The 27,753-nt window shown below is 59.8% G+C and overlaps 4 protein-coding genes across 6 annotated transcripts in view; all 4 read left to right on the forward strand.

Moving 5' to 3' along the window:
* The window catches only part of NUP160 (nucleoporin 160), a 28,342-nt gene extending 21,923 nt beyond the window's left edge, over positions 1–6,419 (forward strand). Inside the window, exons 23-35 of the mRNA XM_034061458.1 lie at positions 36–131; positions 244–338; positions 900–996; positions 1,086–1,191; positions 1,270–1,430; positions 1,954–2,014; positions 2,706–2,816; positions 3,649–3,772; positions 4,481–4,582; positions 4,804–4,945; positions 5,151–5,276; positions 5,921–6,025; positions 6,120–6,419. Coding sequence (XP_033917349.1) covers positions 36–131; positions 244–338; positions 900–996; positions 1,086–1,191; positions 1,270–1,430; positions 1,954–2,014; positions 2,706–2,816; positions 3,649–3,772; positions 4,481–4,582; positions 4,804–4,945; positions 5,151–5,276; positions 5,921–6,025; positions 6,120–6,206 — 1,413 coding nt within the window. The 3' untranslated portion in view covers positions 6,207–6,419. The remainder of the gene's footprint in view (positions 1–35; positions 132–243; positions 339–899; positions 997–1,085; positions 1,192–1,269; positions 1,431–1,953; positions 2,015–2,705; positions 2,817–3,648; positions 3,773–4,480; positions 4,583–4,803; positions 4,946–5,150; positions 5,277–5,920; positions 6,026–6,119) is intronic.
* Positions 6,420–7,102: 683 nt separating this feature from the next.
* On the forward strand, positions 7,103–17,917 carry FNBP4 (formin binding protein 4). Of its 3 annotated transcripts, none has more exons than XM_034061467.1 (16): positions 7,103–7,252; positions 7,464–7,532; positions 8,683–8,819; positions 8,929–9,130; positions 9,791–9,941; positions 10,027–10,135; positions 10,306–10,644; positions 10,733–10,943; positions 12,300–12,418; positions 14,534–14,638; positions 14,919–15,052; positions 15,977–16,158; positions 16,418–16,737; positions 16,820–17,350; positions 17,448–17,605; positions 17,719–17,917. In XM_034061467.1, the coding sequence occupies exons 1-16, from the start codon at positions 7,126–7,128 to the stop codon at positions 17,807–17,809; spliced, it is 2,985 nt and encodes a 994-aa protein (XP_033917358.1). In that variant the 5' UTR covers positions 7,103–7,125; the 3' UTR covers positions 17,810–17,917. The 3 variants fall into 3 exon arrangements, with proteins under 3 accessions (XP_033917358.1, XP_033917360.1, XP_033917359.1); XM_034061469.1 differs by having other exon boundaries at positions 12,303–12,418; XM_034061468.1 differs by having other exon boundaries at positions 10,030–10,135.
* Positions 17,918–18,115: 198 nt separating this feature from the next.
* Positions 18,116–21,756, forward strand: AGBL2 (AGBL carboxypeptidase 2). The gene is given in 14 exon segments (XM_034062157.1): positions 18,116–18,251; positions 18,533–18,697; positions 18,784–18,891; positions 18,965–19,100; positions 19,149–19,245; positions 19,247–19,605; positions 19,607–19,704; positions 19,707–19,821; positions 19,895–20,057; positions 20,165–20,291; positions 20,390–20,487; positions 20,563–20,672; positions 20,973–21,027; positions 21,622–21,756. Coding segments are annotated over 14 exon segments (1,902 nt in total).
* MTCH2 (mitochondrial carrier 2) lies at positions 21,713–27,359 on the forward strand. The gene is made up of 13 exons (XM_034061561.1): positions 21,713–21,856; positions 22,102–22,186; positions 22,631–22,737; positions 22,815–22,841; positions 23,667–23,720; positions 23,799–23,856; positions 24,536–24,587; positions 24,688–24,747; positions 25,305–25,398; positions 25,733–25,780; positions 26,088–26,155; positions 26,966–27,041; positions 27,169–27,359. Exons 1-13 carry the CDS (start codon positions 21,770–21,772, stop codon positions 27,253–27,255), a joined length of 903 nt encoding a protein of 300 aa, XP_033917452.1. The 5' UTR covers positions 21,713–21,769; the 3' UTR covers positions 27,256–27,359.
* Positions 27,360–27,753: the final 394 nt, after the last annotated feature.

The raw sequence follows: 27,753 nt of genomic DNA on the forward strand, positions 1-27,753 counted from the left end.
ACCAACCTAACCCTGAGGGGTGTTGTCTTCTGCAGGTTCTGTGCTTGCTGGACATGGTGGGTTTGCCAGAGCTGGTCATCCAGCTGGCCACCCTGGCCATCATGGAATCAGCGGATGACTGGAGAAGCCAGGTACAAGGCACTGCTTTGGCATCAGATGTGTCTCTTTAGGGAGCTCCCAAAGGGATTCTCATCAGTTTGATCACTCAAAACCTGCTGGTTTATGTTCTTTTGGTGTTTTCAGGCTACTTTGAGGACTTGCATCTTCAAACATCACTTGGATTTGGGACACAACCATGAAGCATATGTAGCCTTAACGCAAAACCCAGATCCAGGCAGGTACGTGATGGCTTTAGGACCTTTATGCTCACTTGTCTCCGAGGTCCATGTACCAGTTTTCCCCATCAAGCTGAAAGGAAGATGGCACTTGAGGGCAGGATGGGGCTGCTGCATTAAGAGGTTCTGTTGAGTGTCTGAGATGGCTTTTAAGGATATCTGGGATGGGCAGTATCCCAAAGGAATAAACAGAGGGAAAAGGAAGGTGATTCAGGGAAGAGCCACAAGGATGACTCGAGGGTTGCATGTTGGAAAGCTTCAGGAGTCCAGGCAATTCATGTGGATAAGGAAAAGAGCTGAGATTTCAGCTTGAGTTCCATCTGAGCAGAGGAAGCTTCACCCTAGCAGGAGGATGCTCTGAGTGGGAATGGCTGGGACAGGCATCCAGAGGAGACACAGGAATGCTTGTTAATAGAGGCTGAAGGATGGATCTTACCCAAAGAGAGCTGAGGGATGAGCCCTTGCAGAGGGTCCAGGACCTCTGTTTGCAGCACTGGAGGAGTGAAGGGGTTGACTGGTTCAGAGCCAGCCGCAGCTGGGGTTGGTGCTGTGCTCTCCCTGCAGGCAGCTGGACTGTCTACGCCAGCTAGTGGTGGTTCTGTGTGAGCGTTCCCAGCTCCAGGACCTGGTGGAATTCCCTTACGTCAACCTCCACAATGAGGTAACTGGGTCCAGTGCAGGGTGGATGGGGACAGAGCAGCTCCTTTTCCTGGGGGTTTTAACCCATTTGGGGCCTCTCATGCGCTGCAGGTCGTGGGCATCATCGAGTCCCACGCGCGAGCAGTGGACCTGATGACCCACAACTACTATGAGCTGCTTTATGCCTTCCACATCTACCGCCACAACTACCGCAAGGGTGAGCTCAGGCTGGGCCCATGGAACCGGCCCTGGGGTGGGCTGGCCCCAGGCTGATGCCATCCCCATCCCTCTGCAGCTGGAACAGTGATGTTCGAGTATGGGATGCGCCTGGGCAGGGAGGTGAGGACGCTCCGGGGGCTCCAGAAACAGGGCAACTGTTTCCTTGCTGCTGTCAACTGCCTACGGTTGATCCGGCCGGAATATGCCTGGATAGTGCAGCCAGCGCCTGGAGCTGTGGTAGGAGAGCCCCAGCTTGCTGTGGCCTGTGGGACTGGGTGAGCTGGAAGTGCCTTCCAACCCCTTCCGTGATTCCATGTGAATCCCCTGAGCTGAGCTATTGAATGCGGGATGTATTTGGGAAGAAGCTTCCAAAATCCTTTTGGATGTGAGGGAAGGCACTGACCACCTCAGCCTGCTGCTCTGCTCTTCATGGCCAGCTTGTGCAGCACTGCCTTGTGCTGCTCAGTGTAGGCATCACTTCCCAATGTCACCCTTGTGTCACTGTGTGGAAGCAGAACAACTGGGGAGGGGGCTGGTGTGCATGTAGGATCCCAGCCTGGGTTGGGTTGGAAGGGACCTTAAAGCTCCTCCAGCTCCAGCCCCAACCCCTTCCACTGGAGCAGCTGCTCCAAGCCCCTGTGTCCAACCTGGCCTTGAGCACTGCCAGGGATGGGGCAGCCACAGCTTCTGGGAAAAGCTTCCTTACATCCCATATGGAACCAGGCTGAGGCATTAACCTCTCTCTGCTTTATCCCACAAGTACGAGCGCCCTGGAGCATCCCCCAAGAGAAGCCACGATGGGGAGTGTGCGGCTGTGCCAAGTAAGTGTCCAGTCCTGGTGCTTCCTGTGGCCTCAGAGCTCTGCTGCTGCCCTGTGAGGGGGGGATGGCTCAGGGCAGCTCAGGTCAATGATATGGGGGGGATGTAAGTTAGGTACCACTCTCCAGCTTTCCTGCAGCCCCTTTAGGCACTGGAGCTGCTGTAAGGTCCCCCTTAAGGAGCCTTTTCTTGTCCAGGCTGAGCACTCTGCAGCTTCATGTGCTGCATCCATCCCTTTTTGCTTGCAGTGGTAATAACTTGTAATTAAACCCAATGGAGAAGCCTTTGAGAGGCACTTTCTGGTTGTTCAAGCCCTTGTTCCTTGGCAACGCTGGTGTTGCAGTGAGTGCCTGCTCTGTGCCTGCCCCAGCTCAGGATGCTGGGGCCAGGTTCCCTTTGCAATCCTCAGTGGTGGAGCAGAATTCCAGGTCAGGTATTTTTAAACCCATTCTTTCTGACTGAGCTGCTCTGTAGCAGATCCTGGCAGCAGAGCAGGGGCTGATCCAGGCACCAGCTCACATCTGGAACAGAGCAGGGCTTACACCATGGACACAGACCCAGGCATCAGAACCTGACCCTTCCTTCAGTGCTTCCCCTGCTATGACTCCTCCAAGGCTGGCAGAAGCCTGCAGGCATTGAGCAGGATGCCCACAGAGCCCTGCTGTCAATGCTGACAGATTCCATGTGTTCCAGCGAGTCGCCAGGTGGAGATCCTGGAGCTGGAGGACCTGGAGAAGGAATGTGTGCTCTCCAACATCCGCCTGACACTGGTGCAGCACGACCAGTCCACGGCGGCTGTGGCAGGTAAGGGGACACTGCAGCCACCTCTGCTTCCCCCGAGGTGTTCCAGCACTTCCAGTCCCAGCTCCATGTGCTTCTGAGCCAGAGATGAAGCCAGGGAGCCTTCAGATCCCATCCCTGCTATGAGACCTTGCCTCTGGGTTCGGCAGAGCACGAGAACCAGCTTTAACTCTTCCCCCATGCTTCGGTTTGCAGCGTGGGGTTATGCTCGTGAGTTGGGACAAAAAGGCTTGGGAACCTGGATGGGAATTGCCCCCAGAGGAAACAGGATTGGAAAGCCTTAGAAAACCCACTTGCTGCAATCCTTATCCTAGGCAATTCTGCTTCACAACACTGTTAGCTTGCCAAAATGGTTCTCTTTTGGGGAGCAGAAAGCTGCAACTCTCCCATCCTGACCCTCTAAGTGTGTGCTACCACTCTCTGTATGAGTTACACAGCATGCACATGGTTTTACCCTTTAAGTATGAGTAGGAGATGGCTTCCCAGTGATGGAGACACGAGCTGAGCTTCATCTCACCTCCTGCCACTGCCCCCCTGCCTGTGCTGGCAGCTGATGAGTTCAGCTGGACCCAGGCTATGGTGCCCATGTCCTCCCCCAGCCTGTGCCTCACCAGGGCTGGCCCCATGGCTCACTGTGCTTATTGCAGTCCCTCCAGGGCTCAGGAGATGCTCTGGAGGCCAAGACAGCCTCAAGACATGCACTGAGGAGCACCCCTGCAGGGTGTTCTACACTGGGCCCTTACCATAGCCCTGCAGCTGAACTGGAGGAGGTGTTTTCCTGGTCCTCTTCATGCTGCCCTGGTTCTCCTTGTTCCCCATCCTGCTTTCCCCACAGGTAATTCCACACCTGAGGAAACGGTTGCTCTCCTGGTGCGGGCCGGGCTCTTCGACACAGCCATCACCCTGTGCCAGACCTTCAAGCTGCCCTTGACACCCATCTTCGAGGGACTCACCTTCAAGTAGGTAGCAGACTTCTCCCCCCCATCCCAGGTGATGTACATGTGCTCCGTGATGCTCAGAGGGTGCATTCTGCAGCTCCCTAGCAGGAAAAGCTGATGCTGTTCCCACTGTCTTCTTGCCATGGCTGCTAATGCCTACATGGCAGCAGGCAGTGTAGTGGTTTTGGGGTGGGACTTGCTCTTTCACACGTCTAAAGTGAAGATAAGGGAGTTTTGGTGGTCAGGTTGGGATGGGAGAGATGTGTGCTTGGTCTCAGGTGAGAACTGGCATCTGATGGTCACAGCGATCCCAACCACAACCAGTACCTGGAGCCCTTCCCAGTGCATTGGCTCATGGCACCTCCTGCTGCTGCTCACAGGAGATGCATCCAAGCTGCTGGGCAGCTCTCAAAGGAGCCCTGGCTCCTGTGCCAGGTCTCTGTGCTGGCCCTTTGCTCTCATGCCCCATCTCAACCCCAGGGTTCCTCCTCTGCCTCTCTGCAGCAAGCTCTGCTGTGACCTGGGGCTGACTGCAGGGAGGACATCTCCTACCCAAGCCCTACAGCTTCCTAACATGGATTCCTCTCCAACACTTGGAAATCACCCTTATATCCACCTTTCCCTGCCAAGCCAGCTCAGTCATGGCCTCTGCTTGGGAATAGGGGACGCAGGCAGCTGTGGTTGGGGGGCTCTGAGGACAGCACCCCCTTTGCATTGCTCTGCCTGCAGGTGCATCAAGCTGCAGCTGGGAGGGGAAGCAGCACAAGCAGAGGCCTGGGAGTGGTTAGCAGCAAACCAGCTCTCTGCCCTGGTTACCACCAAGGAGTCCAGGTAAGGCCTTGTATGGGGGCAGAGAAGAGCTCCCAGAGCTGCTCTCTGTGGTCCAGAGGGTCCCAGGTCCATAAATCCCCTTAAAGCAGATCTGTGGGGCTGGGATATGGGGAGATCCATGTCCTGTGCTGTCCTCCTGCTCCCTTCATGGCCCTTGGGCAGCAGGCCAGGGGACAGGGAGCTGTTGGCACAGGTTCCAAGGGGAAACACTGCCCTTGCAGTGCCACAGATGAAGCCTGGTGCCTGCTCTCATCCTATTTGGAGCGTTACCCATCTCAGAACAGCCTGTACCATCGATGTGTCATCAACAAGCTCCTGGCACATGGGATCCCACTGCCCAACTGGCTCATCAACAGCTACAAGGTGACAACAGGGATGGGGGACACTGCTCAGCACAGCCTGTCTGCTGCCATTCATTGGAACTTCATTCCCATTCCCTGCTCCAGGAAGGAGCCCATTCCCGTCCCCATTCCCATTCCCATTCCCGACTCCTCTTCCTGAGGCTCAGAGCAGGTTCTTTCAGCATCGTGGTGCATTCCCTTGTTGGTGTTTCCCCCTTTGCCCACAGGAGGTGGATGCTGCGCAGCTGCTGCGTCTCTATCTCAACTATGACCTGCTGGAGGAGGCAGTGGATTTGGTCCTGGAGTATGTAGATGCTGTGCTGGGAAAAGGGCACCGGTACTTTGGGATCGAGGTGAGGCTTTGGGATGTGGTGGAGTGTTCCATGGGGCACATCCTGCTCGGGCTTGGGTGCTGCATCTGCTCTGGAGCCAGGCTGGGAGAGCTGGGCTGGGGCAGCCTGGACAAGAGAAGGCTCCTGAAGGGGAGAGCTGAGAGCAGCTCCAGTGCCTAAAGGGGCTGCAGGAAAGCTGGAGAGGGGCTTGGGACAAGGGATGTAGGGACAGGCCAAGGGGAATGGCTTGAACCTGCCCAAGAGAGGGGAGATGAGCTGAGCTCTGAGGCAGAAGCTGTTCCCTGGGAGGGTGCTGAGGCGCTGGCACAGGGTGCCCAGAGAAGCTGTGGCTGCCCCATCCCTGGCAGTGCTCAAGGCCAGGTTGGACACAGGGGCTTGGAGCAGCTGCTCCATGGGAAGGGGTTGGAACTGGAGGAGCTTTAAGCTCCCTTCATCCCATCCCATTCCATGCCTCTGTTGTGCCCATGACGGTGCTTCCATGGGGACAAACCAAACGGGTGTGGAAAACCCCCCTTAGATGCAAGGAAGCCCCTGGCAGGACATGGGGCACTCAGACCCTGGTGTCCAGGAGCTGTTCCTCACTGTGCCCATGGTGAGGAGCGTTTCTGCTGCCATCACATCCCAACATTCCCTCTCCCCCCCAGTTCCCACTATCAGCCACAGCCCCCATGGTGTGGCTGCCCTACACCGCCATCGACCAACTGCTACAGGCGCTGCGGGAGAGCACCACCAACCACCACAGCATCGAGGTCAGTCCGACCCCTTCCCTATGGAGCATCCCAGGGTGTCCCCCGCTCCCATCAGGACAAGGGGGGAGCCCTCACCCCCTGCTCTGTCCCCCAGCTCTACCAGCAGCTCTCGGAGAAGATGGAGGACTACCAGCAGAAGGTGAGCGTTGTCACCCGGGACCGCCTGTACCGCCGCAGCTAGAGCCAGCCCCACAGCCTAGGCCTGGCTCAGCCCCTGGTGCTGTTTGCACCCATTCTGTGCCCCCATCGAGGGGGTCACCTCGCTCACCCTGTTCCTTGTGGGGTGATGAGCAGGGTACAGGGGTGCAGCCATTGCCCCACACAACCATGTGCCCTCCTCTCGTTGTTATTTATTTGGTGTGGGTTTGGATAATAAACTCCAAGTGTTGCTACAGGTTTGTGTCCTGCACCTACAGCCCTGCGGGCCCCATACGGCACAGGGGTGGTACTGGGGTAGAGGGCTGAGGGTGTCACCACCGTGCTCTAAGGTGCTATAGGGTAAGGGGATGGGTCTATAGGGTTAGGGATGGCTCTATACGGCAGACATGGGTCTGTAGGGTTATGGATGTGTCTATAGGGTTAGGGATGTGTCTATAGGGTTAAGGATGGGTCTGTAGGGCAGGCATGGGTTTATAGGGTTAGGGATGTGTCTATAGGGTTATGGATGGGTCTATGGGGCAGGCATGGGTCTATAGGGTTAGGGATGGGTCTATGGGGCAGGGACAGGTCTATAAGGTTAGGGATGTGTCTATAGGGTTATGGATGGGTCTATGGGGCAGGGACAGGTCTATAGGGTTAGGGATGGGTCCATGGGGCAGGGACAGGTCTATAGGGTTAGGGATGTGTCTATAGGGTTATGGATGGGTCTATGGGGCAGGGACGGGTCTATAGGGTTAGAGATGTGTCTATAGGACACGGATGGGTCTATGGGGCAAGGATGTCTCTATAAACCCAAACTGTCCATAGGGGAAGAACAGCTCTATAGCCCTGCCCCTATAACCCCAACGTAATGGGCGGAGCTTCCGAATCCCCGCCCCTTACGTCACGCCGCATTCCGTGCGTGCGTGCGCCCCTCCCTCCTTCCCTGAGGCGCCGCCGCCATGGGGAAGAAGTCCCGTTCGGCTCCGTGCCGCCGGCCCATCCTTCAGCTCTCCCCTCCGGGTCCCCGTCGGGACGAGCCTGCGGCTGCATCGGCACCGGATGGACCGGAGTCCGGTTCCGAACCCGGTAATCGGGGTCTTTGGGGCGGTTATGGGGTGGAAACGGGGGTAGCGCTTTGTTACAGGCCTCGGTGCGGCCTCCGCGCAGAGCCGAGGCCTAAGGCCGGGGAAGGGGGGGGGGAAGGGGGGGGACGCGGGGGGGACCTCCGCGTTCCCCCCCTTCCCCCCCCTTCCCCGTCCCCATTGAATCCCTTTTAACCCCTTCCTCCCCGTTCCAGACGAACCCGAAGCCATAACGGACCCCCCCCGCAACCCGCCCCCCCCGCCCGCTGCCGTTAAGCCCACAGGTATGGTTGTTTCGTGAGGTAAAATGAGGTGAAAATCCGCTTAAAAAGGTGTTTTCACGTTGGTTTTAGGGATGGGGCAGCGTTTATTGATCGAAAAGAGTGTTTTTCGGTGTAAATTGGGGGGGTTTGAGGGTTTTGGGGTGTTTATGGTGAGGGGGTGTTTGTACCCTTTTAACTGCTTTGTTTTATGACAGACTGAATTAACCTCTTCCTAAAAACCTTATTATTAGTATATAAGCATCATTTTGATTGCATTGGGGGTCACTTCTTAACCTCATTTCCCCATTTCTTACAGGTTTAGGGGAATGATCCCATTTAACTCCATTCAGGATGCTATAGAGTGATCCCCCCCATTTTAGGGTGGAAAACAGGGGTTTCCCCCCCCACTTTGCTGTTTCTCAAGGGAATGGTGTGATGTTAAAACCACTCTTTAAATGATGTTTTTTTCCCTTAAAAATACAGATAATGGGATATTTTTCCATCCAGTGTTTTTTCCTGCTGGGAATAACAAGTGATGCTGTTTTCCTTACCTATTGCTGTTCTTACCTGCTGTTAATCCTTAAATCACAGCATCCCAGCCTGATATGGGTTGGAAGGGACCTGAAAGCTCCTCCAGCTCCAACCCCAACCCCTTCCACTGGAGCAGCTGCTCCAAGCCCCTGTGTCCAACCTGGCCTTGAGCACTGCCAGGGATGGGGCAGCCACAGCTTCTCTGGGCACCCTGTGCCAGCGCCTCAGCACCCTCCCAGGGAACAGCTTCTGCCTTACATCCAGTCTGGATCCCTCCTGTTTCAGTCTGAACCCATCACCCCTTGTCCTATTGCTCCAGTCCCTGATGAAGAGTCCCTCTCCAGCATCCCATTAAACTCAGTGTCAACTTAAACCACAGTTATGTGAGGAGCAGTCTCTCCCCCTCCATGGTTTGCAGGCAGGATATGATTTTCCCCCCATCCTTTTCCACTGCAGAGGGGAATTCTTTTTTCCTCCCAGTTTTGTTCCATTGTTGGGATTTTTACCCCCCGAGGAATGTATTTCCCATTCCCAGTGTGGCTGGAGGCTGTTCCCGCTGCATTTTGGGGGTCAGGATATATCCCTATGGATGCTTTAATGCAGAGGAGCCACTGAGGATGCCTCTCTCTCCCTTCCCCAGGAGGCCTGTGCCTGCTTGGTGCCTATGCAGACAGTGACGATGAGGAGGGGGAGACCCCAGAGAAGTCCTCCCGTTCCGTGGATGCCAATGGCAACAATTCCTCTGATATCGACAGCACCTTGGCCAATTTCCTGGCGGTGAGTCCAGCTCCATGCTCCGGGATGCTGAGCTCTGCTTTGCCTCCACTCTCACCTCCATTGGGATCCTTTGGGATCAGGAGCTGATATGGGGCTGTTGTTTCCACAGGAGATCGATGCTATCACGGCTCCCCCACAGCCTTCAGAGCCCACTGCAGCCTCGGCCTCCTCCTCCTCTGTGCTTCCCCCCACACCTCCACGCCCAGAGCCAAAGGAGCCAGGCTCAGGCCAGGCCTCGGGCACAGCCAATGGTGCTGAGCCTGTGCCTGCACAGGAGTGGCAGTATGATACCCAGTGCTCCCTGGCTGGAGGTAAGGCCCTCACCCCCCATGGGGAGCCTGACCCTGCTGGGGGGGGGAGGCAAGTGGGTGTCACTGGGGAAAGGGGGGTGACAACAGAAGCATGGAAGTAGAGAATGGGTTGGGGTGGAAGGAACCTGAAAGCTCCTCCAGCTCCAAGCCCAACCCCTTCCACTGGAGCAGCTGCTCCAAGCCCCTGTGTCCAACCTGGCCTTGAGCACTGCCAGGGATGGGGCAGCCACAGCTTCTCTGGGCACCCTGTGCCAGCGCCTCAGCACCCTCCCAGGGAACAGCTTCTGCCTTATCCCCAACCTAAACCCTCCCCTGTTTCAGTTTGAACCCATCACCCCTTGTCCCATCATTCCAGTCCCTGATGAAGAGTCCCTCTGCAGTATCCTTGTAGCCCCGTTCAGACACTGGAAGCTTCTCTGAGGTCTCTGTGCAGCCCCAGTGTTCTCAGCCTGAGAGCATCCTCATGGCTCCTGAGCCATGAGCATCTGCCCCTGAGCATCCTCATGGCCTCCCTCCAACAACTCCATGTCCTCTTTATGCTGGGGACACCAGCGCTGCACCCAGTGGGGTCTCACAGGGCAGAGGGGCAGGATCCCCTCCCAGGGAGCTGATGGGGTCGGTGTTGTGCTGTGGGTCACATCCTGGCTTTGTCCCTGGCAGTGGGGGAGCTGGAGATGGGTGACTGGCAGGAGGTGTGGGATGAGAACACTGGCTGCTACTACTACTGGAACACCCAGAGCAACGAGGTGACCTGGGAGCTGCCACAGTACCTGGCCACACAGGTCCAGGGCCTGCAGCACTACCAACACAGGTTGGTGACCCCCCAGACCCTGTGGGGGGGACTTGTGGGGGTGTCATCCCTATTCCTGCCCTTCACACCCTCTCCTCTTCCTCAGCAGCACCGTGGCAGGCGCCAATGGTGGCTTTGTAGCAGCAGCTGAGGTGTACCCCCAGGAGAAGGGGGTCGGCCGGGGGACCCCCATCACCAAGCGGGAGGTAAAGAAGGTCAGTCAGATGTGAGCAGCACCAGGGTCTGGTGGCCACAGGGCTTGTAGATGCCCTTTGGCCTTGCCCCGTGGGGGGTGGCAGCTGAAAAGAGGAGCCCCATCAACACGGGCTCCTTCCTCTGTGGGCTGTGGGGCTGCTGGAAGCTCACTGTGGGGTTTGCCCTGCAGGAGGTGAATGAGGGTGTTCAGGCCCTCTCCAACAGCGAGGAGGAGAAGAAGGGGGTGGCTGCAGCCCTCCTGGCCCCGCTGGTGCCCGATGTGGTGAAGGAGGAAGAGGAGCGATGGAGGAGGAAGGTGATCTGCAAAGAGGAAGTGGAGCCACCTCCGGAAGAGGAGGTGAAAGCAGAAGAGGCTCCGGTGGCTCCGGAAGAGCCGGAGCCCAGCAGGGATCCCCTGGAGGACACGGTGCAGGAGGAGCTGTGCAGTGTGGTGCAGTCAGGGGAGAGCGCTGAGGAGGAGGAGGAGCAGGACACCCTCGAGCTGGAGATGGTGCTGGAGAGGAAGAAGGTGAGGAGCAAGGCTTTATCCTGGGAATGAGGCCTTTCCCCATGGCTGCTCCTCAGGAGGAAGCTGATGCTCTGTGTGTTCCCCACAGGCAGAGCTCCGTGCCCTGGAGGAGGGCGATGGCAGCGTGTCCGGCTCCAGCCCCTTGTCCGACGGGAGCCAGTCGGCCTCGCAGGATCCAGCCCGGAGGCTGGCCTCCAAACGGGGCAAATGGAAGCTCTTTGTGGGAGCTGCCAGCCCCGAATCTGCCAGTCGGGGCTCCAGCAAAACAGGCCGGGAAAGCCCAGAACCGGGAGAAGCAGGTAATGGGAAAACTGCCTTGGGAGCAGGGGGGTTGGATGGGCTACAGCTCTCTCCCAAAGGGGGTGTCCTGGAGCCTCTGTGGCACGTGGAGGAGCCGGGATGGGCACCACCAGGTTCTGTCCTTCATCCCATCAAAGAGCATGGGTGGAGAGTGCCTGAATCCAGTGCTTCTGTGGGGAAAGTGGGGAGGAGAGGGCCTGTACTCAGTGCTTTGTCATGGAGCCAGAACCTCACTGGGAGGAGGACCAGTTAATGTGAGGCTGCTGGATCCTGGGGGGTGTCAGCTCTACCACTTGAGCAACAACACCCCCTCATGCTCCTGGTGGTGCTCTGCTGTCCCTGCTCTTTTGGGCTCTCATCAAACACGTGCAGTGGGATTGTCATAGAAACGTATTGCCTTAGGGAAAGGAAGTCACTGCATGACAGTTGTAGTGCTCTGCTGCACCCTGCCCTTTGCTGCCTGTACCAACCCTCCTGCTCTCCACCCCAGCATACACTGGTGGCAGCACTTGAGGACACAGCCTGTGCCTGTGGCTCTGGATGTGCTGGTCTCTCCCCAGCATGAGGCTTTGGTCCAGCTCCCTGCCCCATAGCACAGCTGGAGGGAAACAACTCCTGCTTCCAGTAAAGCTTCTCCACAAGTGCCCAGAGCTGAAGTGGGAGATGGAGCCTGCCCCAGTATGGGACTGGTGTGGCCCTAAGGAGTGCCTGCTTCAAGCAGAGATCCCTTCAGATCCAGGATCAGGCCTGGCACGAGGTCAGCTCGGAGGGGTGTTTTCATTGGATGGCATTCCCTGTGCCTCCTGCAGCACATCCCTGGAGCTGGTTTCCCACTCAGCAAGGGAACAGGGAGTTCTTACTCCAAAATAAGCCATTTATGGCTGAGCTCCCTGCTGCTGTGGGGATTAAGGGACCTCTCTGCTCTTTGAGCTCTGGAACACACTGGGAATTGGGGATTTTAACCCTGAGGGCTTTAGGAGTCCCTCACTGCTGGAATGTGGCACTTGGGCAGTGCATTGGTCACAGCCACCCTCCCAGGCTATAGAGGCAGAACCTTGCATTGTGCCACCTAAACTTACCTAATACCTGGTAATTCCTCTTGATGAAAGCCCCGTGCTCACCTGGTGAGCAGCTCCCTTCATGCTTCCTTCAACTCCAGGCTCCTCCTCCTCCCCCTGGAAGGACCACACCAAACCCCAGAGGCAATGACCCTCTCTCCCTTTTAACCCCAGGCTCTTGTCCCTGGCTCCTATAGGAAAGGAGGCTCCTTCCCTGCCCTTTCCAGCTCCCTGGCCCAGTGTCTCCAGTTGCTGTGTGCTGGTGTGAGAACCAACCTCTCCTTTCTTCTCCTGCAGCAGCCAGCATGGAAACAACCGATGCCATTCCAGACAAAGAACCAGAGCCTGAGGAGCCCCAGGAGAAAGCCAAAACCCAGGGGCCACCCAAAGTGGAAGAGGAGGAGCAGGACCTCAAGGTATGGACACGTGGAGATCCGTGTCAGCAGCAGCATGGAGGGACACGCTGGCTCCTTTGGCTGCCTCTGCCCAGGGGAGGCCATGGGGACACTTGAGCTTGGGGTGGTGGCTTCTGCCAGTGGGGATGGCTTCTGGATCCCTGTGGAAGCTCTAAACCTCATATCCCAGGGTTAGATCCTGCTGGGAGAGCAGCCGTGCAGCATTGGGCTGGCATCCCCCATGCCGATATCCTACCAGGAGCCAGCAGCAAAGGCTTGGAAAGGCATTACATGGATTCCAAGGGGGGCTGTGGGGGGGTTCCGAGCCTGAGGTCTTGTGACAGAGGGGGACGTGTTTGTCTTGACTCTCTTTTCACCAATAACCATGTTACAGTCGGTGGCACGTCCCGTTCCCAGGCTGAAGACTCCTCGTCCGTAATCTCTCTGTTTCTGGAGGCTGCTGGTACCTGTTGCTCTTCCCTTCCTCCCAGGGGCACTTGTGAAGTTGTTGTTAGCTCCAGACTGGCTGTTCCTGCAGCATCTGCTGCCAGTTTGCACTTCCCAGCCTTGGTTTGCTCCTTGTGGCTGTGGCTGAGCGATGCCCTGAGCTGTGGCAGGGACACATGGAGCTGGCAGGGAGACCTTTGAGTTCCCTGCTCACTCATTACCTCTGTTCAGTTTGGCTCCCAAGTGTCCTTCTCATAGCAGACGTGGGCACCAACCTGTGCTGGGTGGTTCCTTGATGGGAAGTCAAAATCCAGCCTCCTGCCTGCCCTCTGTTCCTGCCACTTCATTATTCCTACAGTGTGGAAGGAAAGGGTTTCCTGGCAGATTCCTACAACCATGGAATGCTTTGGGTTGGAAGGGAGCTTAAAGCTCCTCCAGCTCCAATCCCAACCCCTTCCACTGGAGCAGCTGCTCCAAGCCCCTGTGTCCAACCTGGCCTTGAGCACTGCCAGGGATGGGGCAGCCACAGCTTCTCTGGGCACCCTGTGCCAGCGCCTCAGCACCCTCACAGGGAACAGCTTCTGCCTCAGAGCTCAGCTCAGTCTCCCCTCTCTTGGGCAGGTTCAAGCCATTCCCCTTGGCCTGTCCCTACATCCCTTGTCCCAAGCCCCTCTCCAGGTTTCCGGCAGCCCCTTTAGGCACTGGGAGCTGCATCTCTCCTATGTAATAACTCAAGGAGAGCTGCGCAGTGATGCCCCTGCCCCAGCACAGCAGCATCCTCATGGGCCTTGAGGATGTTTTTAACTGTATTTTAAGTAAAATGAGGTCCAAAAGTCCCCAGCAGAACCAGGCTCACTGGCCCTGGAGCCTTTCAAGCCATCCCCAGTGCTTTGGGATGGGCAGTGCAGTGTGGCACTTCCCACACAGCATCCCATTGGAGCCGGTGGAGGAATGCTGTCTCCTTGGGTAATCCTTTGGCTTCATCACTTTGGGGTAATCTCTGGTTTGCAGGGATCCACCAGGGCCTCCTCTGCCAGCTCACCCTCAGCACTGGGATATCCCCTGGCTTCTCCATAGTTAACATGGGAATGAATTCATTTCCCTGCCTCAGGCATCTGCTAAAGCCTCTGCTGCAGAGTGAAGGGAAGACAACATTTTTAGAGCATTCCCATTGGGATACCCCTTGCTGGTGTCCCCATTCCTGGCTTAGAGCCGCTTCCATGCTGCCCCTCAGCTGGGGGATGGATGTGGGGATCCCCCTGTCCCAGTGCAGTGCCCACACTGGGATTCTGCTCCTGCTGGATGCTGCGGTTGAGCAATGGCTGTCACTGTGGGACTGAATCTCTAATGGAGATCCTGTCTGTGCTCAGGAGTGAATCCTGACATAATATCCCAGCCCATTTCCTTTGGGAAGCAGTTGGATTCCATGTAGCTCTTCCTGATGTTAACTCCAGAGCCTATTCCCCTCCTTTGGGACGAGATCCACATGGAGCAGCCAGGATTCCCTGGCGCCTCCCTCAGCTACAGCAGAGCTCCCATCCCTGGGGCGCAGGAGGGAGCGGGGCTGACCGGGACCCACATCCCAGATCCCGTTAGCCGGGATGGCCTGGAGCGAGCCGTGGGGCTGCGGGCACCCGGTGCCCCTATGGGGGGGATGGCTCTTGACTCTGCCCCCTTTCCCCCCGGCAGTTCCAGATCGGAGAGCTGGCAAACACTCTGACCAACAAACTGGAGTTCCTGGGCATCAACAGACAATCCATCTCCAACTTCCACATGTTGCTGTTGCAGACAGAGGTAACCAAGCCTTGGCCCCTCGCTCGCTCCGGCCTGTTCCGAAGCGGATCAAATCCTGCCCGGTGATCCCAGGGGCTGTGTGCCCACGTCCTGCCTTCCTCCTTCCTTCCCTCCCTCCATGTGTGGGGGGGAAGAGCATGGCTTAGCATGGAGGCAGCGGCTTCCTCCTGCTCCCCCTGTACGGGAGCCTCCTGAACCTCGAGTCCGGTGTGTGTGAGGGGGTGTTTGCAGCCAGATGTCCAACACCTTTCCCCCCCCCCTCCCGGTTCTTGCCCTCCAGACCCGCATTGCAGACTGGCGAGAAGGTGCTCTCAATGGAAACTACCTCAAACGCAAACTCCAAGACGCAGCCGAACAGCTAAAACAATACGAAATAAACGCCACCCCTAAAGGCTGGTCCTGCCACTGGGACAGGTACGAGCTCTCCTCCCTTTCTCACCTTTCATCTCTGACATCTCAGACATGATTTGTGACCATCACCACCCGACGACGCCGTCCCCCTCTCGGACACTTTGAGAGCAAGCGTCTGTGTTAGCAATGCTGGGCAGGCAGAGCAACACCTCACGTTGTGGGCTTTGAGGCAAGCGCCCAGGCCGGAGGATCCCAAGCGGAGCGCTCGGAGACGGAGCTGATTCCCTGACCGGACAGAGCTCGTGGTCCCTCTCCCGAGTGGAAGGCGCTGTTGGAGGGCGGGCCTGGGGGGTCGCGCATGCGAGAGCTCTGTGAACTTTGCAGGATGTCTGGATCACCTCTTCTGACCAACAGCTCTACCCAAGGACAAACGTCCCCTCCGCGCCGGATGGAAGGACAGGATTTGTGTCTCCTGCCAGCAGGTCAGACCCAAACATTTCTTTGTCCTCTTTGATTTGTTGGTTTTTCTGGATGGAATTGCTTTTCCTTTGTTTTGAAATGTTTGCTCTTTTGTTTTTCAGCTCCCAGATCCGCTCCCTCTCTCTAGCATTCACTGTGTTGGGTTGACACCCTATAAAGCCGCCTCCTCCGCGCACCACGGGGTAGGGGGGGCAGCCTCTCCTCTCCATCGGGGCTGTTCCCCCCCCGGTGCCTCCTCCAGCCGAGGGGGTCGCTCCGCTGCTCCTCGCAGCCCTTCCCTTCCCTCGCAGTGGGGAGAAGGGGGGGGGCGGTTCAGGGGCGACCTTCAGGCAGACAGCACATAGTGAAAGCTCCTCTCTAAAGTTGCTTTGGGAATGGTGGCAGCCCCGCTGCAGAGCACAGAGGGGGCTGGATCCATGCGAGAGGGTGCGGGCAGGCCCGCCTCGGAGTGAGTGTCGGTGGCTGGGAAGGGAGGCTAAAGGTTTCCTTCTGTTTCTTGTGATTTAGGGAGCATAGACGCTATTTCTATGTTAACGAGCGCTCAGGAGAGTCCCAATGGGAGTTCCCCGACGGGGAGGACGAAGAGGAAGGACAGCGGACGTCCGATGGGAAAGCCAACGCCAGTCCTCCTAAAGCACCCCCAAAGGACAAGGGAGAGCGCGCCGAGGATGCTGCCGAGCGCCCCGCAGGTACAGCCGGAATGAGGGGTGTCTGAGCCCCAGAGCGGGTGTTGTGGGGCCACACCGAGCACTAAGGGGGTAGGGATCCGTCTGTGTCACCTCGTGGTGGCTTCAGTGAAGCATCCACGTTGTCCCGTTGGATTTAGGCTTAGCTGGGGAAGGCGACATCGAGCCCATGGCCTGAGCTCTGCTGCAGGGCCCTGGCAGGGAGGCAGGAGCAGGCTCCATAGCGTGGGTGTTCAAGCCTGTGTCAATGTGTATTCTTCAGGCTCCCTTTGTAAAGACTCCTTCTCAGGCCAAGTTCCTGCTCCGTCTCTCATGCCGCTCACCCCATTTTGGACTCTGCTTCAGTCTTCCGTCCCGGTCCTCCAGCCTCCTTTGCCTTTGGAAATGCCTCCACCGCCTCCACCACCACCGGACTCACCTCCACCACCCCCTCCACCACCACCACCACCACCGGGAGAGGATGGAGAGATCCAGGAAGTGGAGATGGAAGATGAGGGGGGCGAGGAGCCGCCTGCCCCGGGCACAGAGGAGGATGCTCCCCTGAAGCCTCTCCCGCGCCCGGCTGCCACCAGCAGCACCCAGGTGTGTGCTGCCCCACGGGGCTATGGGGCAGTGCTGGTTCATGGCCCCATGGCTGTGTCCCTGACCCCCTGCTCCCCTCCAGGCTGCCGCTGAACCCAGCCCGGTGCCACTGCTGTCTGTGAAGCCACAGAAGAGGAAAGCAGTGGAGATGGCTCCGGCGCTGATGCAGCGCACGGCCACCATCGGCAGCTGCCCCGTGCTCTACAGCCAGCCCCTGATGCCCACCAGCAAGTACCAGCCCTCACCGGTGCCCCTGGCCTCGCTCAGGCCCCGCCAGCGCCTGCAGGGCGAGCTCCAGGGTCGCCCCAACCTCCGCATGGGGCCGGGCCCCCAGCCCACCCCAATGGGGCTGCAGCCGGGGTACATGAGCGTCACCGCGCCAGCCGCACCGGCTCTCATGAGCTACTCCGACTGTGCCACCTCCGTCAGCCTGGCCGCGGCGGCTGTGCAGCCGGCACCGGTGCGAGGGGCACTGCCTGCTGCCAACACCAGCACCGGCACCACCGAGCAGCCACCACCACCACCGCCTCCCCAGACCCCCCCTCCGCCTGTCCCCAAGGCCCCACCGCCACCACCGGACAAGGAGAAGCCGAGGAAGGGGCGGAAGGAGAAGGTGAGCGCGTCCTCCGGTGCCATTCCGGTGCCGTTCCGGTGCCTATGGTCCCTTCCCCACCAACCTCCCACCACGGCTCATTGTGTGTCCGGCACAGGGCAAGAAGGGCAAGACGAAGATGCCGTCGCTGGTGAAGAAGTGGCAGAGCATCCAACGGGAGCTGGATGAGGAGGAGAATTCCAGCTCCAGCGAGGAGGACCGGGAGACCACAGCCCAGCGCCGCATCGAGGAGTGGAAGCAGCAGCAGCTCATGAGGTATGTGCTGCCCTGCGGTTGAGGGATGCTTCCTCACCCCCTGCACACCGGGACCCCCATCTGTGACCCCAGAGGGGGGCAATGGGGTGCTGACACCCCTCTCTGTCCCACAGTGGCATGGCAGAGAGGAACGCCAACTTCGAGGCGCTGCCCGAGGACTGGCGAGCGCGGCTCAAGCGGAGGAAAACCGCATCGAGCACATGAGGGCTCCGGAGCCTTTGGCATTCCCATCCCTTTTCCTTCCTTTTTTACAGATGTACAGTTCCAAACCCTTCCCATGCCCATTGTCCAATAAACTGTAGTAGTTTGGGATGTGCTGGCTGGGTGAAGGGGGGGGGTTGGGGTTGGTGTTGCTCAGGGTGACGCTGTTGGGACACTGTCACGGTGCTGGCCAGGAACACTAAATCCCTTTGGCTCCTGTCCCAGCACCTCCCAGTCCTCTCCCAGTGCCTCCGGTCGCTCAGCGACCGCGTCCCAGCTCCCGGCACTGCTGGCACCGTTCTTGCCACAATGCAGCCCAAGGAGGGGGAACCAGGGGGGTTTGGGGGGGGGCTGCTCCCTGACCCCTACGACAGCTTCATGCATCACCACTTGAGCTACTACGGCTACTTCCAAGGTAGGAAGATGGGGCTGTGGCTGCCCCATTGTCCTCTCCTGCCCCCCAAGTGAGGGGCTGCAGCGTTGCTCCCCCCAAGGCCACAAGATGGGTGCACACAAGAGCCCCATGTCCTCGGCAGACCCCACAGAGCAGCATCCCACTGAGGTGCTCAGCACGGGCAGCACCAATCCTGGCCACCGGTGGGGTCCTGGCCAGGAGCTGAGCTGTGAGTGGGGACCCCCCCCCTGCACTGAAGCTGCCCCTGCTTTGGGGTGTGGGGGGTGTCAGGGGTGTCCCCACCCCAACCTGCCACTGGGCCCCCCCCCTAGGTCCTCCTGCAGCCCCCTGGGGCCCATTGAGCCCCTCACTGCAGCACCGGGGGGCCCTGGGGGAGCCATGGGGTCTCTTTGCTGTGCCCCCAATGGGGGGGCTCCTGCCCCCTCCCCGCTGGCCTGTGGAGTGCAAGGTCATCCAGGAGAGCATGGAGCACATTGGTGAGGGGCAGCTCCTGCTCTGTGCCCCCCACCGGACCCTGCTGTGCCCATGGTGCCCATCACCATCCTGTGCCCCCCCACACCAGAGTGGGACCCCCCTGAACCGGAGCCCCTCTGCCAGCCCACGAGCATGGAGCAGGCCCTGGCCACCCTCAGCGAGCAGCAGGGCACCGTGGTCTATAACTGCAGCCCAGGTAGTGGGAGCAGGCAGCACCCATGGGTGCCCCCTCTGCCTCCCCAAGCACCCATCCCTGGGCCTCTCGGCAGTGCCCCACGGCACCCGCGTTGGGGGGGCCCCAGGGCCCCCATCCTCTGCAGCAGCGCCCTTGGAGGGGCCCCAGGACACAACACTGCTCTTTGAGTCCCACTTTGAGAGTGGCAACCTGCAGAGAGCCATCAAGGTGTAAGAGAGGGGCTGGGGGTCAAGGGGGGGCCCATGCCCACCCCACAGTGGCCCCTATGAGTACCTGCTGCGGCTGAGGCTGGACCTGTTCACCACCAAACACACCCAATGGTTCTACTTCCGCGTCCAAAACACGCGCCGGGAGCCCCTGTAACTGCTTCACCATCACCAACCTCGCCAAAGCCAAGAGCCTCTATGGTGAGGGGATGAGGCCGCTGCTCTACTCCCAGCAGGACGCCCAAAGCTGCGGCATCGGCTGGTGCCGTGTTGGCACCGACGTCTGGTACTACCGCGGTGCCGGTGACCGGGAACCGGCTGCTTTCCACCTCTCCTGGTCCATGCGCTTCCCCCACGATGGTGACACCTTCTTCACCCACTCCTACACCTACACGGACCTGCGGGCCCTCATGGGTGACCCGGTGCAGTTGTGGTACTGCACAGTGCGGGCGCTGTGCCACAGCCTGGCTGGCAACACCGTGTACGTGCTGACCATCACCGGCAGCTCGGCACCCATGCGGCTGCCTCGACTTCCTGCTCAGCACCGACACACGGCTCCTGTGGTGCCTCTTTGTGTTCATGGTGGTGCCAATGCTCAACCCCGATGGGTGGTGGTGGGGAATTCCCAATGCTCCCTGTCCAGCTGGGATCCCAACAGGGCTTATGGAATGGTGAGGCCTGGAGACTTCCCTGGAGTGTGGCACCTGTGGGCTATGGTTGAGAGGTGAGGGGTGTTGTGGGGAGGGGATGGTGTTGGTCCTCCTATGGTGGTGATGGTCACATCCTGGTGTGCACAGGGTGTTGGTGGAGTGGGAGGTGGTGCTGTACTGCGACTTCCATTGGCACAGCTGGAAGAACAACATCTTCATGTATGGCTGTGACGGTGGCAGCGCCGGTGCTGGGCTCTGGCTGCACCAGCGCATCTTCCCCTTGATGTTCAGCAAGAACACCCCTGACAAGGTGAGGGGCAATGGGGCGCGGTGTTTGTGGTGACAGCGGGTGCTGAAGGCCACCACCATGTCCCTGTAGGGCCGGGAATGGGGCGCTCACCATGGGGCTGGCCCCAGTTCTCCTTCCCCAGCTGCAAATTCAAGGTGCAGAAGAGCAAAGCAGGGACAGGCTGGGTGGTGATGTGGTGCTTGGGGGTCTCCAACAGCTACACCCTGGAGGTGGCTTTCGGTGGCTCCACGTTGGGTGAGGGTCCGGGGGTGACGGTGTCGGTGCCATGGGGCTTAATGGCCCCCGGGTTGTGGAGCTGCCGCGTGTCCGGTGTCCCCTTTGTGTCCCTGCAGGTGGGAGCAGATCCCACTTCACCGTGTGGGACCTCATGGTACTGGGCGCCCATCTGTGTGACTCCCTGCTGGACCTGTGCGACCCCAACCCCACCAAGGTGGGGTTGAACTGCAGCAACCGCGGTGCTCCCGGTGCCACCGGCAGCTGGGGTGACTCCGGCTGTGTCCTACAGCTCCAGCAGTGCCTGGCGGAGCTGGATGAGCTCCTGTGGCAGCGGCTGGGATGTGATCCGGGGGTGGGTGGCAGCTGGAGCGATGTGGCTGCTTCTGAGCTTGAGTCCAGGTACAGCCTGGCTGGTGCTGGTGACAGTGTTGGTGCTGGTGATGGTGTTGGTGATGGTGCTGGTGCCAGTGATGGTCTGGTGATGGGGCTGGTGATGGTGATGATGCTGGTCATGAAGTCGGTGATGGTGATGCCGGTGATGGTGTTGGTGCTGCTGCCGGTGTTGGTGCCGGTGCTGGTGCCAGTGATGGTGTTGGTGCTGGTGGTGGTGCCAGTTTTGGAGCCAGTGCAGGTGCCAGTGCTGGTGCCGGTGTTGGAGCCGGTTCCGGCTGACCACGCTCCTCCTCCCCCTCCCCTCAGCACCAGCAGCTCCAACAGCTCCATGTCCGACTCACTCCTGGTTCAGCAGCTCCCGGTCAGTCCTCAGTGCCTGAGCCCGGGCCCTGCCCCCCCTCCTGCGGGCTCCTCACGGCCCTGCTCCCCCTGCAGCCGGAGCAGTGCAGGAGGAAGCGGCTGCGGAGCCGCCGGGCCAGGACACCCTCACCCCCCCCCCGTTGCCATGGAGACAACTCAAGGACTGTAGCCCGCCTGTAGGCGCCGTTACCACGGTGACACCCCCCCCCTCCCCATTGCAATGGCAACACCTCAAGGCCTGTAGCCCTCCTTTAGGCCCTGTTACCACAGTTACACCCTCACCCCCCCCGTTGCCATGGTGACACCTCAAGGCCTGTAGCCCTCTTTTAGGCCCCGTTACCACGACGACACCCTCTACCCCCCCGTTGCCATGGTGATGCCTCAAGGCCTGTAGCTTGCCTGTAGGCCCCATTACCACGGTGACACCCTCACCCCCCCCCCCGTTGCCATGGCGACGCCTCAAGGCCTGTAGGCCTCGTTACACGGTGACACCCTCACCCCCCCCCCCGTTGCCATGGCGACACCTCAAGGCCTGTAGCCCTCCTTTAAGCCCCGTTGCTATGGCGACGCCTCAAGGCCTGTAGCTTGCCTGTAGGCCCCGTTGCCATGGCAACACCTCACCGTGCCCCCGTCCCGACCGGAAGCGGCGCTCGTGCGCTCCGCCGGAAGTACCGGGGCGTGGGCACGGAAGCGGAAGCGGCGGCGGCGGCGGTGTCCTTCGGTGCCGTGAGGCCGGCGGCACCATGGCGGACGCGGCCTCGCAGGTGCTGCTGGGCTCGGGGCTCACGGTGCTGTCACAGCCGCTCATGTACGTGAAGGTGTTGGTGCAGGTAAGGGACAACCGGAACCGGGAACCGGAATCGGGAATAGGGAACCGGAATTGGGAACCGGAACCGGGAACCGGAACTGGGAACCGGGAATCGGAATCCGGAACCGGGAACCGGAACCGGGAACCGGAATCTGGAACCGGAATCGGGAACCGGAATCGGCGACCGGGAACCGGAACCGGAGAAGGGGGGGGTACAATGGGGTCCCGGTGCCCGGTACCGGCTGCAGGCCCCGTTCCCCCCCGCAGGTCGGGTACGAGCCGCTGCCGCCCACCCTGGGCAGGAACATCTTCGGCCGCCAGGTCTACCAGCTCCCGGGGCTGTTCTCCTATGGTGAGTGCCGGTACCGGTGTTACCGGTGACACCGGGGGGCGGTACCGGTAAGAACCGGGGGGGGTACCGATAAGAACGGGGTGGGTACCGGTGAGAATGGGGGGTGGTACCGGTAAGAACGGGGGGAGTACCGGTAACGGGTGGGTGTACCGGTAAGAACGGGGGACGGTACCGGTAAAAACGGGGGGAGTACCGGTAAGAACGGGGGGGGGGGTACCGGTAAGAACGGGGGGGGGGTACCGGTGAGAACGGGGGGGGGTACCGGTAAGAACGGGGGGGGTACCGGTAAGAACGGGGGTGGTACCGGTGAGAACGGGGGGGGGAACCGGTAAGAACGGGAGGTGGTACCGGTAAGAGCAGGGGGGGTTACCGGTAAGAACGGGGGTGTACCGGTAAGAACGGGGGTGTACCGGTAAGAACGGTCTCTAACCCCCCCTTCCATAGCCAAGCACATTGTGAAGGTGGACGGCAGAGCAGGGCTCTTCAAAGGCCTCGTCCCTCGGCTCTGCTCCAGCGCCATCGGCACCGTGGTGCACGGCAAAGTGCTGCAGGTACCGGGGGGGGCACCGGGGGCACCGGGGCTGGGCTGGCCCCGGGGCCTGCGCTCATCCTGTCCTTTGCTCTGCAGCAGTACCAGGAGGCTGAGGAAGCTGCGGTAGGTGCAGGGATGCTGATCCTGAGGGATCCCCATTCCCCTCCAGTGTTCCCATCCCTCCTTCCTCTCTATCCCTCCTTCTTCTTCCTCTCTATTCCTCCCTCTTCTTCCTCTCTATTCCTCCTTCTTCTTCCTCTCCATCTCTTCTTTCCCCCCACTCACTGCAATCCCTTGTTTCCCTGTATCCCTTCTCTTTCTTCCCTATCCCTTTTTCCCCTTCTCCTATTCCAATCTCTTCTTCTTCTTCTTCCTTTCCATCCCTTCTTTCTCTTCTCCCATTCTAATCCCTTATTTCCCTCTATTCATTCTTCTCTTTCCTCTCTATCCCTTCTTCCCCTCATTATATTCCAATCCCTTCTTTTCCTCCATTATTATAAACTTCCTTTTCTCCTCCATCCTTTCTTCCTTTTCTTCCACTCTAATTCCTCCTTTCCCTCCATCCCTTCATCCTCTCCTTCTCCTCCAGTCCCCCCTTCCTTCCATCCCCTGTGCCCCATGGCTGCAGTCAGAGCATCCCAGCCACAAGGGAAAAGCTCAGGGGGCTCTTCCATGGGAAACTGGGCCCTTCCAAGGGGAATTGGGCCCTTCCATGGGGGAACTGGGCCCTTCCATGGGGAACTGGACCCTTCCATGGGGGAATTGGGCCCTTCCATGTGGAACTGGGCTCTTCCATGGGGAATTGGCCCTTCCATGGGGAATTGGGCTCTTCCATGGAGAATTGGGCTCTTCCATGGGGGAACTGGACCCTTCCATGGGGTGCTGGGGGGGGGGGACCGGTGCCTCCTGGGGGTCTGTTCCCTCCCTGATGCCTCTTTCCCTCCCCAGCCTGGAGCCAGCAAGAAGGAGCCGGTGTCATCACTGGAGCAGGTGCTGAAGGAGGTGAGGATGAGGAGGGTACTGGGTTGGGGGGGGGGCAGGGGGGCTCCATGCGTGTCCCTGACCCCCCTTTCTCCCCAGACCTCCCGAGAGATGGTCGCTCGCTCTGCTGCCACCCTCATCACCCACCCCTTCCATGGTAGGTGCCCCCCCTCCGGGTGATGGGTGCTGTCATTGGGGTACCCCTGTGCCCCCCCCAGCCGGGTGATGGGTGCTGTCATTGGGGTATCCCTGTGCCCCCCCAGCCGGGTGATGGGTGCTGTCATTGGGGTATCCCTGTGCCCCCCCCGTTGGGTGATGGGTGCTGTCCCTGTTGTATCCCTGTGCCCCCCCCAGCCGGGTGATGGGTGCTGTCATTGGGGTATCCCTGTGCCCCCCCCGTTGGGTGATGGGTGCTGTCACTGGGGTATCCCTGTGCCCCCCCCTGTCGGGTGATGGGTGTTGTCATTGGGGTATCCCTGTGACCCCCCCGCCGGGTGATGGGTGCTGTCATTGGGGTATCCCTGTGCCCCCCCCCCCAGCCGGGTGATGGGTGTTGTCATTGGGGTACCCCTGTGCCCCCCCCTCCGGGTGATGGGTGCTGTCATTGGGGTGTCCCTGTGCCCCCCCCGCGGGGTGATGGGTGCTGTCATTGGGGTACCCCTGTGCCCCCCCCATCGGGTGATGGGTGCTGTCATTGGGGTACCCCTGTGCCCCCCCCAGCCGGGTGATGGGTGTTGTCATTGGGGTGTCCCTGTGCCCCCCCCGCCGGGTGATGGGTGCTGTCATTGGGGTAACCCTGTGCCCCCCCTGACCCCCCTGCCCCTCTCTGCCTGCAGTCATCACCCTTCGCTGCATGGTGCAGTTCATCGGCCGCGAGACCAAGTACAGGTATGGGGGGGGTTCTGCTATGGGGAGCTCTGCCATGGGTGCTGCGCACCCACCCATGGGGTCCCCCCACCCATGTCCCCCCCTCTGCTCTGTCTCCCAGTGGGACACTAAGCGCCTTCGCCACCATCTACCGGGAAGAAGGGATCCTGGGCTTCTTTGCGTGAGTGATGCCCATGGGGATGGGGGGGATGTGGGTGATGCTCCCCACATCCATGGGGGTGTTCCCTGCTCCAGCCTCAGCTCTGACCTCTCCCATTGGGCTCCGGGGCCCTCGGATGCTGCTGGGCACTGTGGGTTTCCATCCTTCCCCTTGTTAAAGGGATCCTAACCCTTCCCTGGACACCAATGGGGATGCTTCAGGGCCCTCGGATGCTGCTGGGCACGGTGGGTTTCCATCCCCCCCCACCTCACAGCCACCCTCTGGGGTGACACCCGATGCTCTGGGTTGTTAAAGGGATCATCACCCTTCCCTGGACACCAATGGGGATGCTTTAGGGCCCTCGGATACTGCTGGGCACTGTGGGTTTCCATCCTTCCCCTTGTTAAAGGGATCGTGACCCTTCCCTGGACACCAATGGGGATGCTTCAGGTCCCTTTGCACCCATCTCATCCCATCATCCCCATTCCAGGAGCTCTGGCTCCCCCCGGCTGCTCCAGGCTCTTCCCTGGATCCAGGCCCATTCCAGGCTCCCATTCCTGCTCCTTCCTCTCTTGCAGTGGCCTCATCCCCCGGCTGCTCGGGGACATCCTCTCGCTCTGGCTCTGTAACATGCTGGCCTACCTCATCAACACGTACGCGCTGGAGAACGGGGTACGGGCTCCGTGCCCCCCTTGGGGAGGGCTGGGGGGGACAGGGGCCTCTTGTGGGGTGGCACCAATGCAGCCCCATTGGGTTGAAGGAGCCTCTTTTGGGGTGGCATCAATGCAGCCCCATTGGGTTAAAGGGGCCTCTTGTGGGGTGGCACCAATGCAGCCCCATTGGGTTAAAGGGGCCTCTTTTGGGGTGGCACCAATGCAGCCCCATTGGGTTGAAGGGGCCTCTTTTGGGGTGGCACCAATGCAGCCCCATTGGGTTAAAGGAGCCTCTTTTGGGGTGCCACCAATGCAGCCCCATTGGGTTAAAGGAGCTTTTCCTCCTCCTGCAGGTCTCAACCATGGCTGAGATGAAGAGCTACTCCCAGGCAATCACTGGAGTGAGTACAATGTGTGCATGGGGGTAACGCTGCCTTCCTGCAGGGAGGGTGGGGGGAATGGAATCCCCTTTTCCTAAGGGAATGAGGTGTTCCTGTACCCCCCCTTGTCCTGTGGTTGTGGGTTGGAAGGGCAGAGCCAGGCTCCGGATGCTCCATGGAGGATGTCCATCACCCTGCACCCCTATGGGCTCCGTATGGAGCCTGGGGGGATCCCTGTGGATTTCTGGGAGCTGCATCACCCCACATGGAAGGAAAGGGGCAGATTCCCACTGGAGCTGCTGCCCACCAGCCCCTCTGTGCTTTGCAGTTCTTCGCTAGCATGCTGACCTACCCCTTCGTCCTCGTCTCCAACCTGATGGCTGTCAATGACTGCGGGTGAGTGAACCCCCACTCTGAGGGGCTCTGGAGGGGGGAACCGTGTCCCTGTGTCCTGGATCAGCTCCCAAACTGACTCCAGCAATGCTGGGTGGTGGAGCTGGTGCAGACAGTGTGGGGCTGATTCCTTGTGGGGAGAGCTGCAGTCATCCAGTGCAACCATTCCCAGCCCTGCCAAGGCCACCCCTAACCCATAGCACTGAGGGGGGTGAACCCCTGCAGGGCCGGTGCCTGCAGCCCTGCCCTGGGCAGCCTGTTCCAATGCTGAGCACCCTGTGGGGCAGGAATTGTTCCTCAGCTCCATCTAAACCTGCCCTGGTGCAGCTTGAGGCTGTTTCCTCTTGTCCCATCCCTTGTTCCTTGGGAGCAGAGCTCAGCCCCTCCTGGCTCCATCCTCCTCTCAGGCACTTGGAGGGAGCCATCAGGTCCCCCCTGAGCCTTCTCTTCTCCATCTGAACCCGCAGCTCCCTCAGCCCTTCCCCATCTCTTGTGCTCCAGGCCCTGCTCCAGCTCCATTGCCCTTCTCTGGCCCCATCCAGCCCCTCAAGGTCTCTCTTGCAGTGAGGGGCCCAGAGCTGAGCACAGGATTGGAGCTGCAGCCTCCCCAGTGCCCAGCACAGGGGCCTGATCCCTGCCCTGTTCCTGCACTGGTGCTGGTGCAGGCCAGGATGCTGGGGGCTCCTTGGGTCCTGCTCGGCTCCATCAGCTCCTTTGCCATGAGCAGCTTCCCAAGCCTGGAGCCTTCCATGGGGCTGTTGTGGCCCCAGCCCCAAGCCTCATTGAACCCTATGGGTCTCTCCCCTTCCACAGCCTCGCTGGGGGTCTCCTTCCCTACGCCCCCACCTACTCATCCTGGCTGGATTGCTGGAGCCAACTGCGCAGGGAGGTGAGTGTCCAGCACCGGATCCCTGCCCATCCATGGGGCACATCCATGGGGCACATCCATGTGGATACCACCGCATGGAACCGGAGCAGCTCTACCTCACCCAGCCCCATTCACCTCCCTCTTGTAGGGCAACATGAGCCGAGGGAACACGTTGTTCTTCCGGAAGGTGCCCGTAGGGAAGCGCTACGTGTGGGAGGAGAGGAGGTTCCGCTGACGCTGGAGCATCCATGGGGAGAAGCCAACGTCAGGCTCCGCAGGCAACAATTCCAAGCGAGGGGTGATTTCTATATACAGTTTTTTAAAGTCAATCAGAGCTCAGAGGATGTGAGGGGTGTTTGTCACCGGCGTCACCGTTCCCCATCCCTCCTGTTCCCTGCTCTCATCACTCGGATGCTGTCACCGTGTCCCTGCTGTCCGCACAGGCGCTGGTGCCTGTGTGTGTCTTTCACCTCAAGTGGTGGTGGTGTTGGTGTTGCTGGTAAATCCACTGGGAGCAATCCCCTCCTGCTGCCCATGGTTACATCCAGAGCCTTTTCCCAGCCTTGGACCTGTTCTGAGGCTCTTCCAACAGGGAATTCCCTGCTGCGATGGCAACAACCGGAGCTGTCACCCGCTGGCGAAGGAGCGGCTGTACCTGTGTCACCCGGCTTGCCTACAGCCACCCTGGGCTGGGGTCACTCACTGGGGGGGTGACGGGAGCTGGGGGCAGAGG

Source organism: Melopsittacus undulatus, chromosome 4, assembly GCF_012275295.1.
Source record: "Melopsittacus undulatus isolate bMelUnd1 chromosome 4, bMelUnd1.mat.Z, whole genome shotgun sequence".
Taxonomy (NCBI): Eukaryota; Metazoa; Chordata; class Aves; order Psittaciformes; family Psittaculidae; genus Melopsittacus; species Melopsittacus undulatus.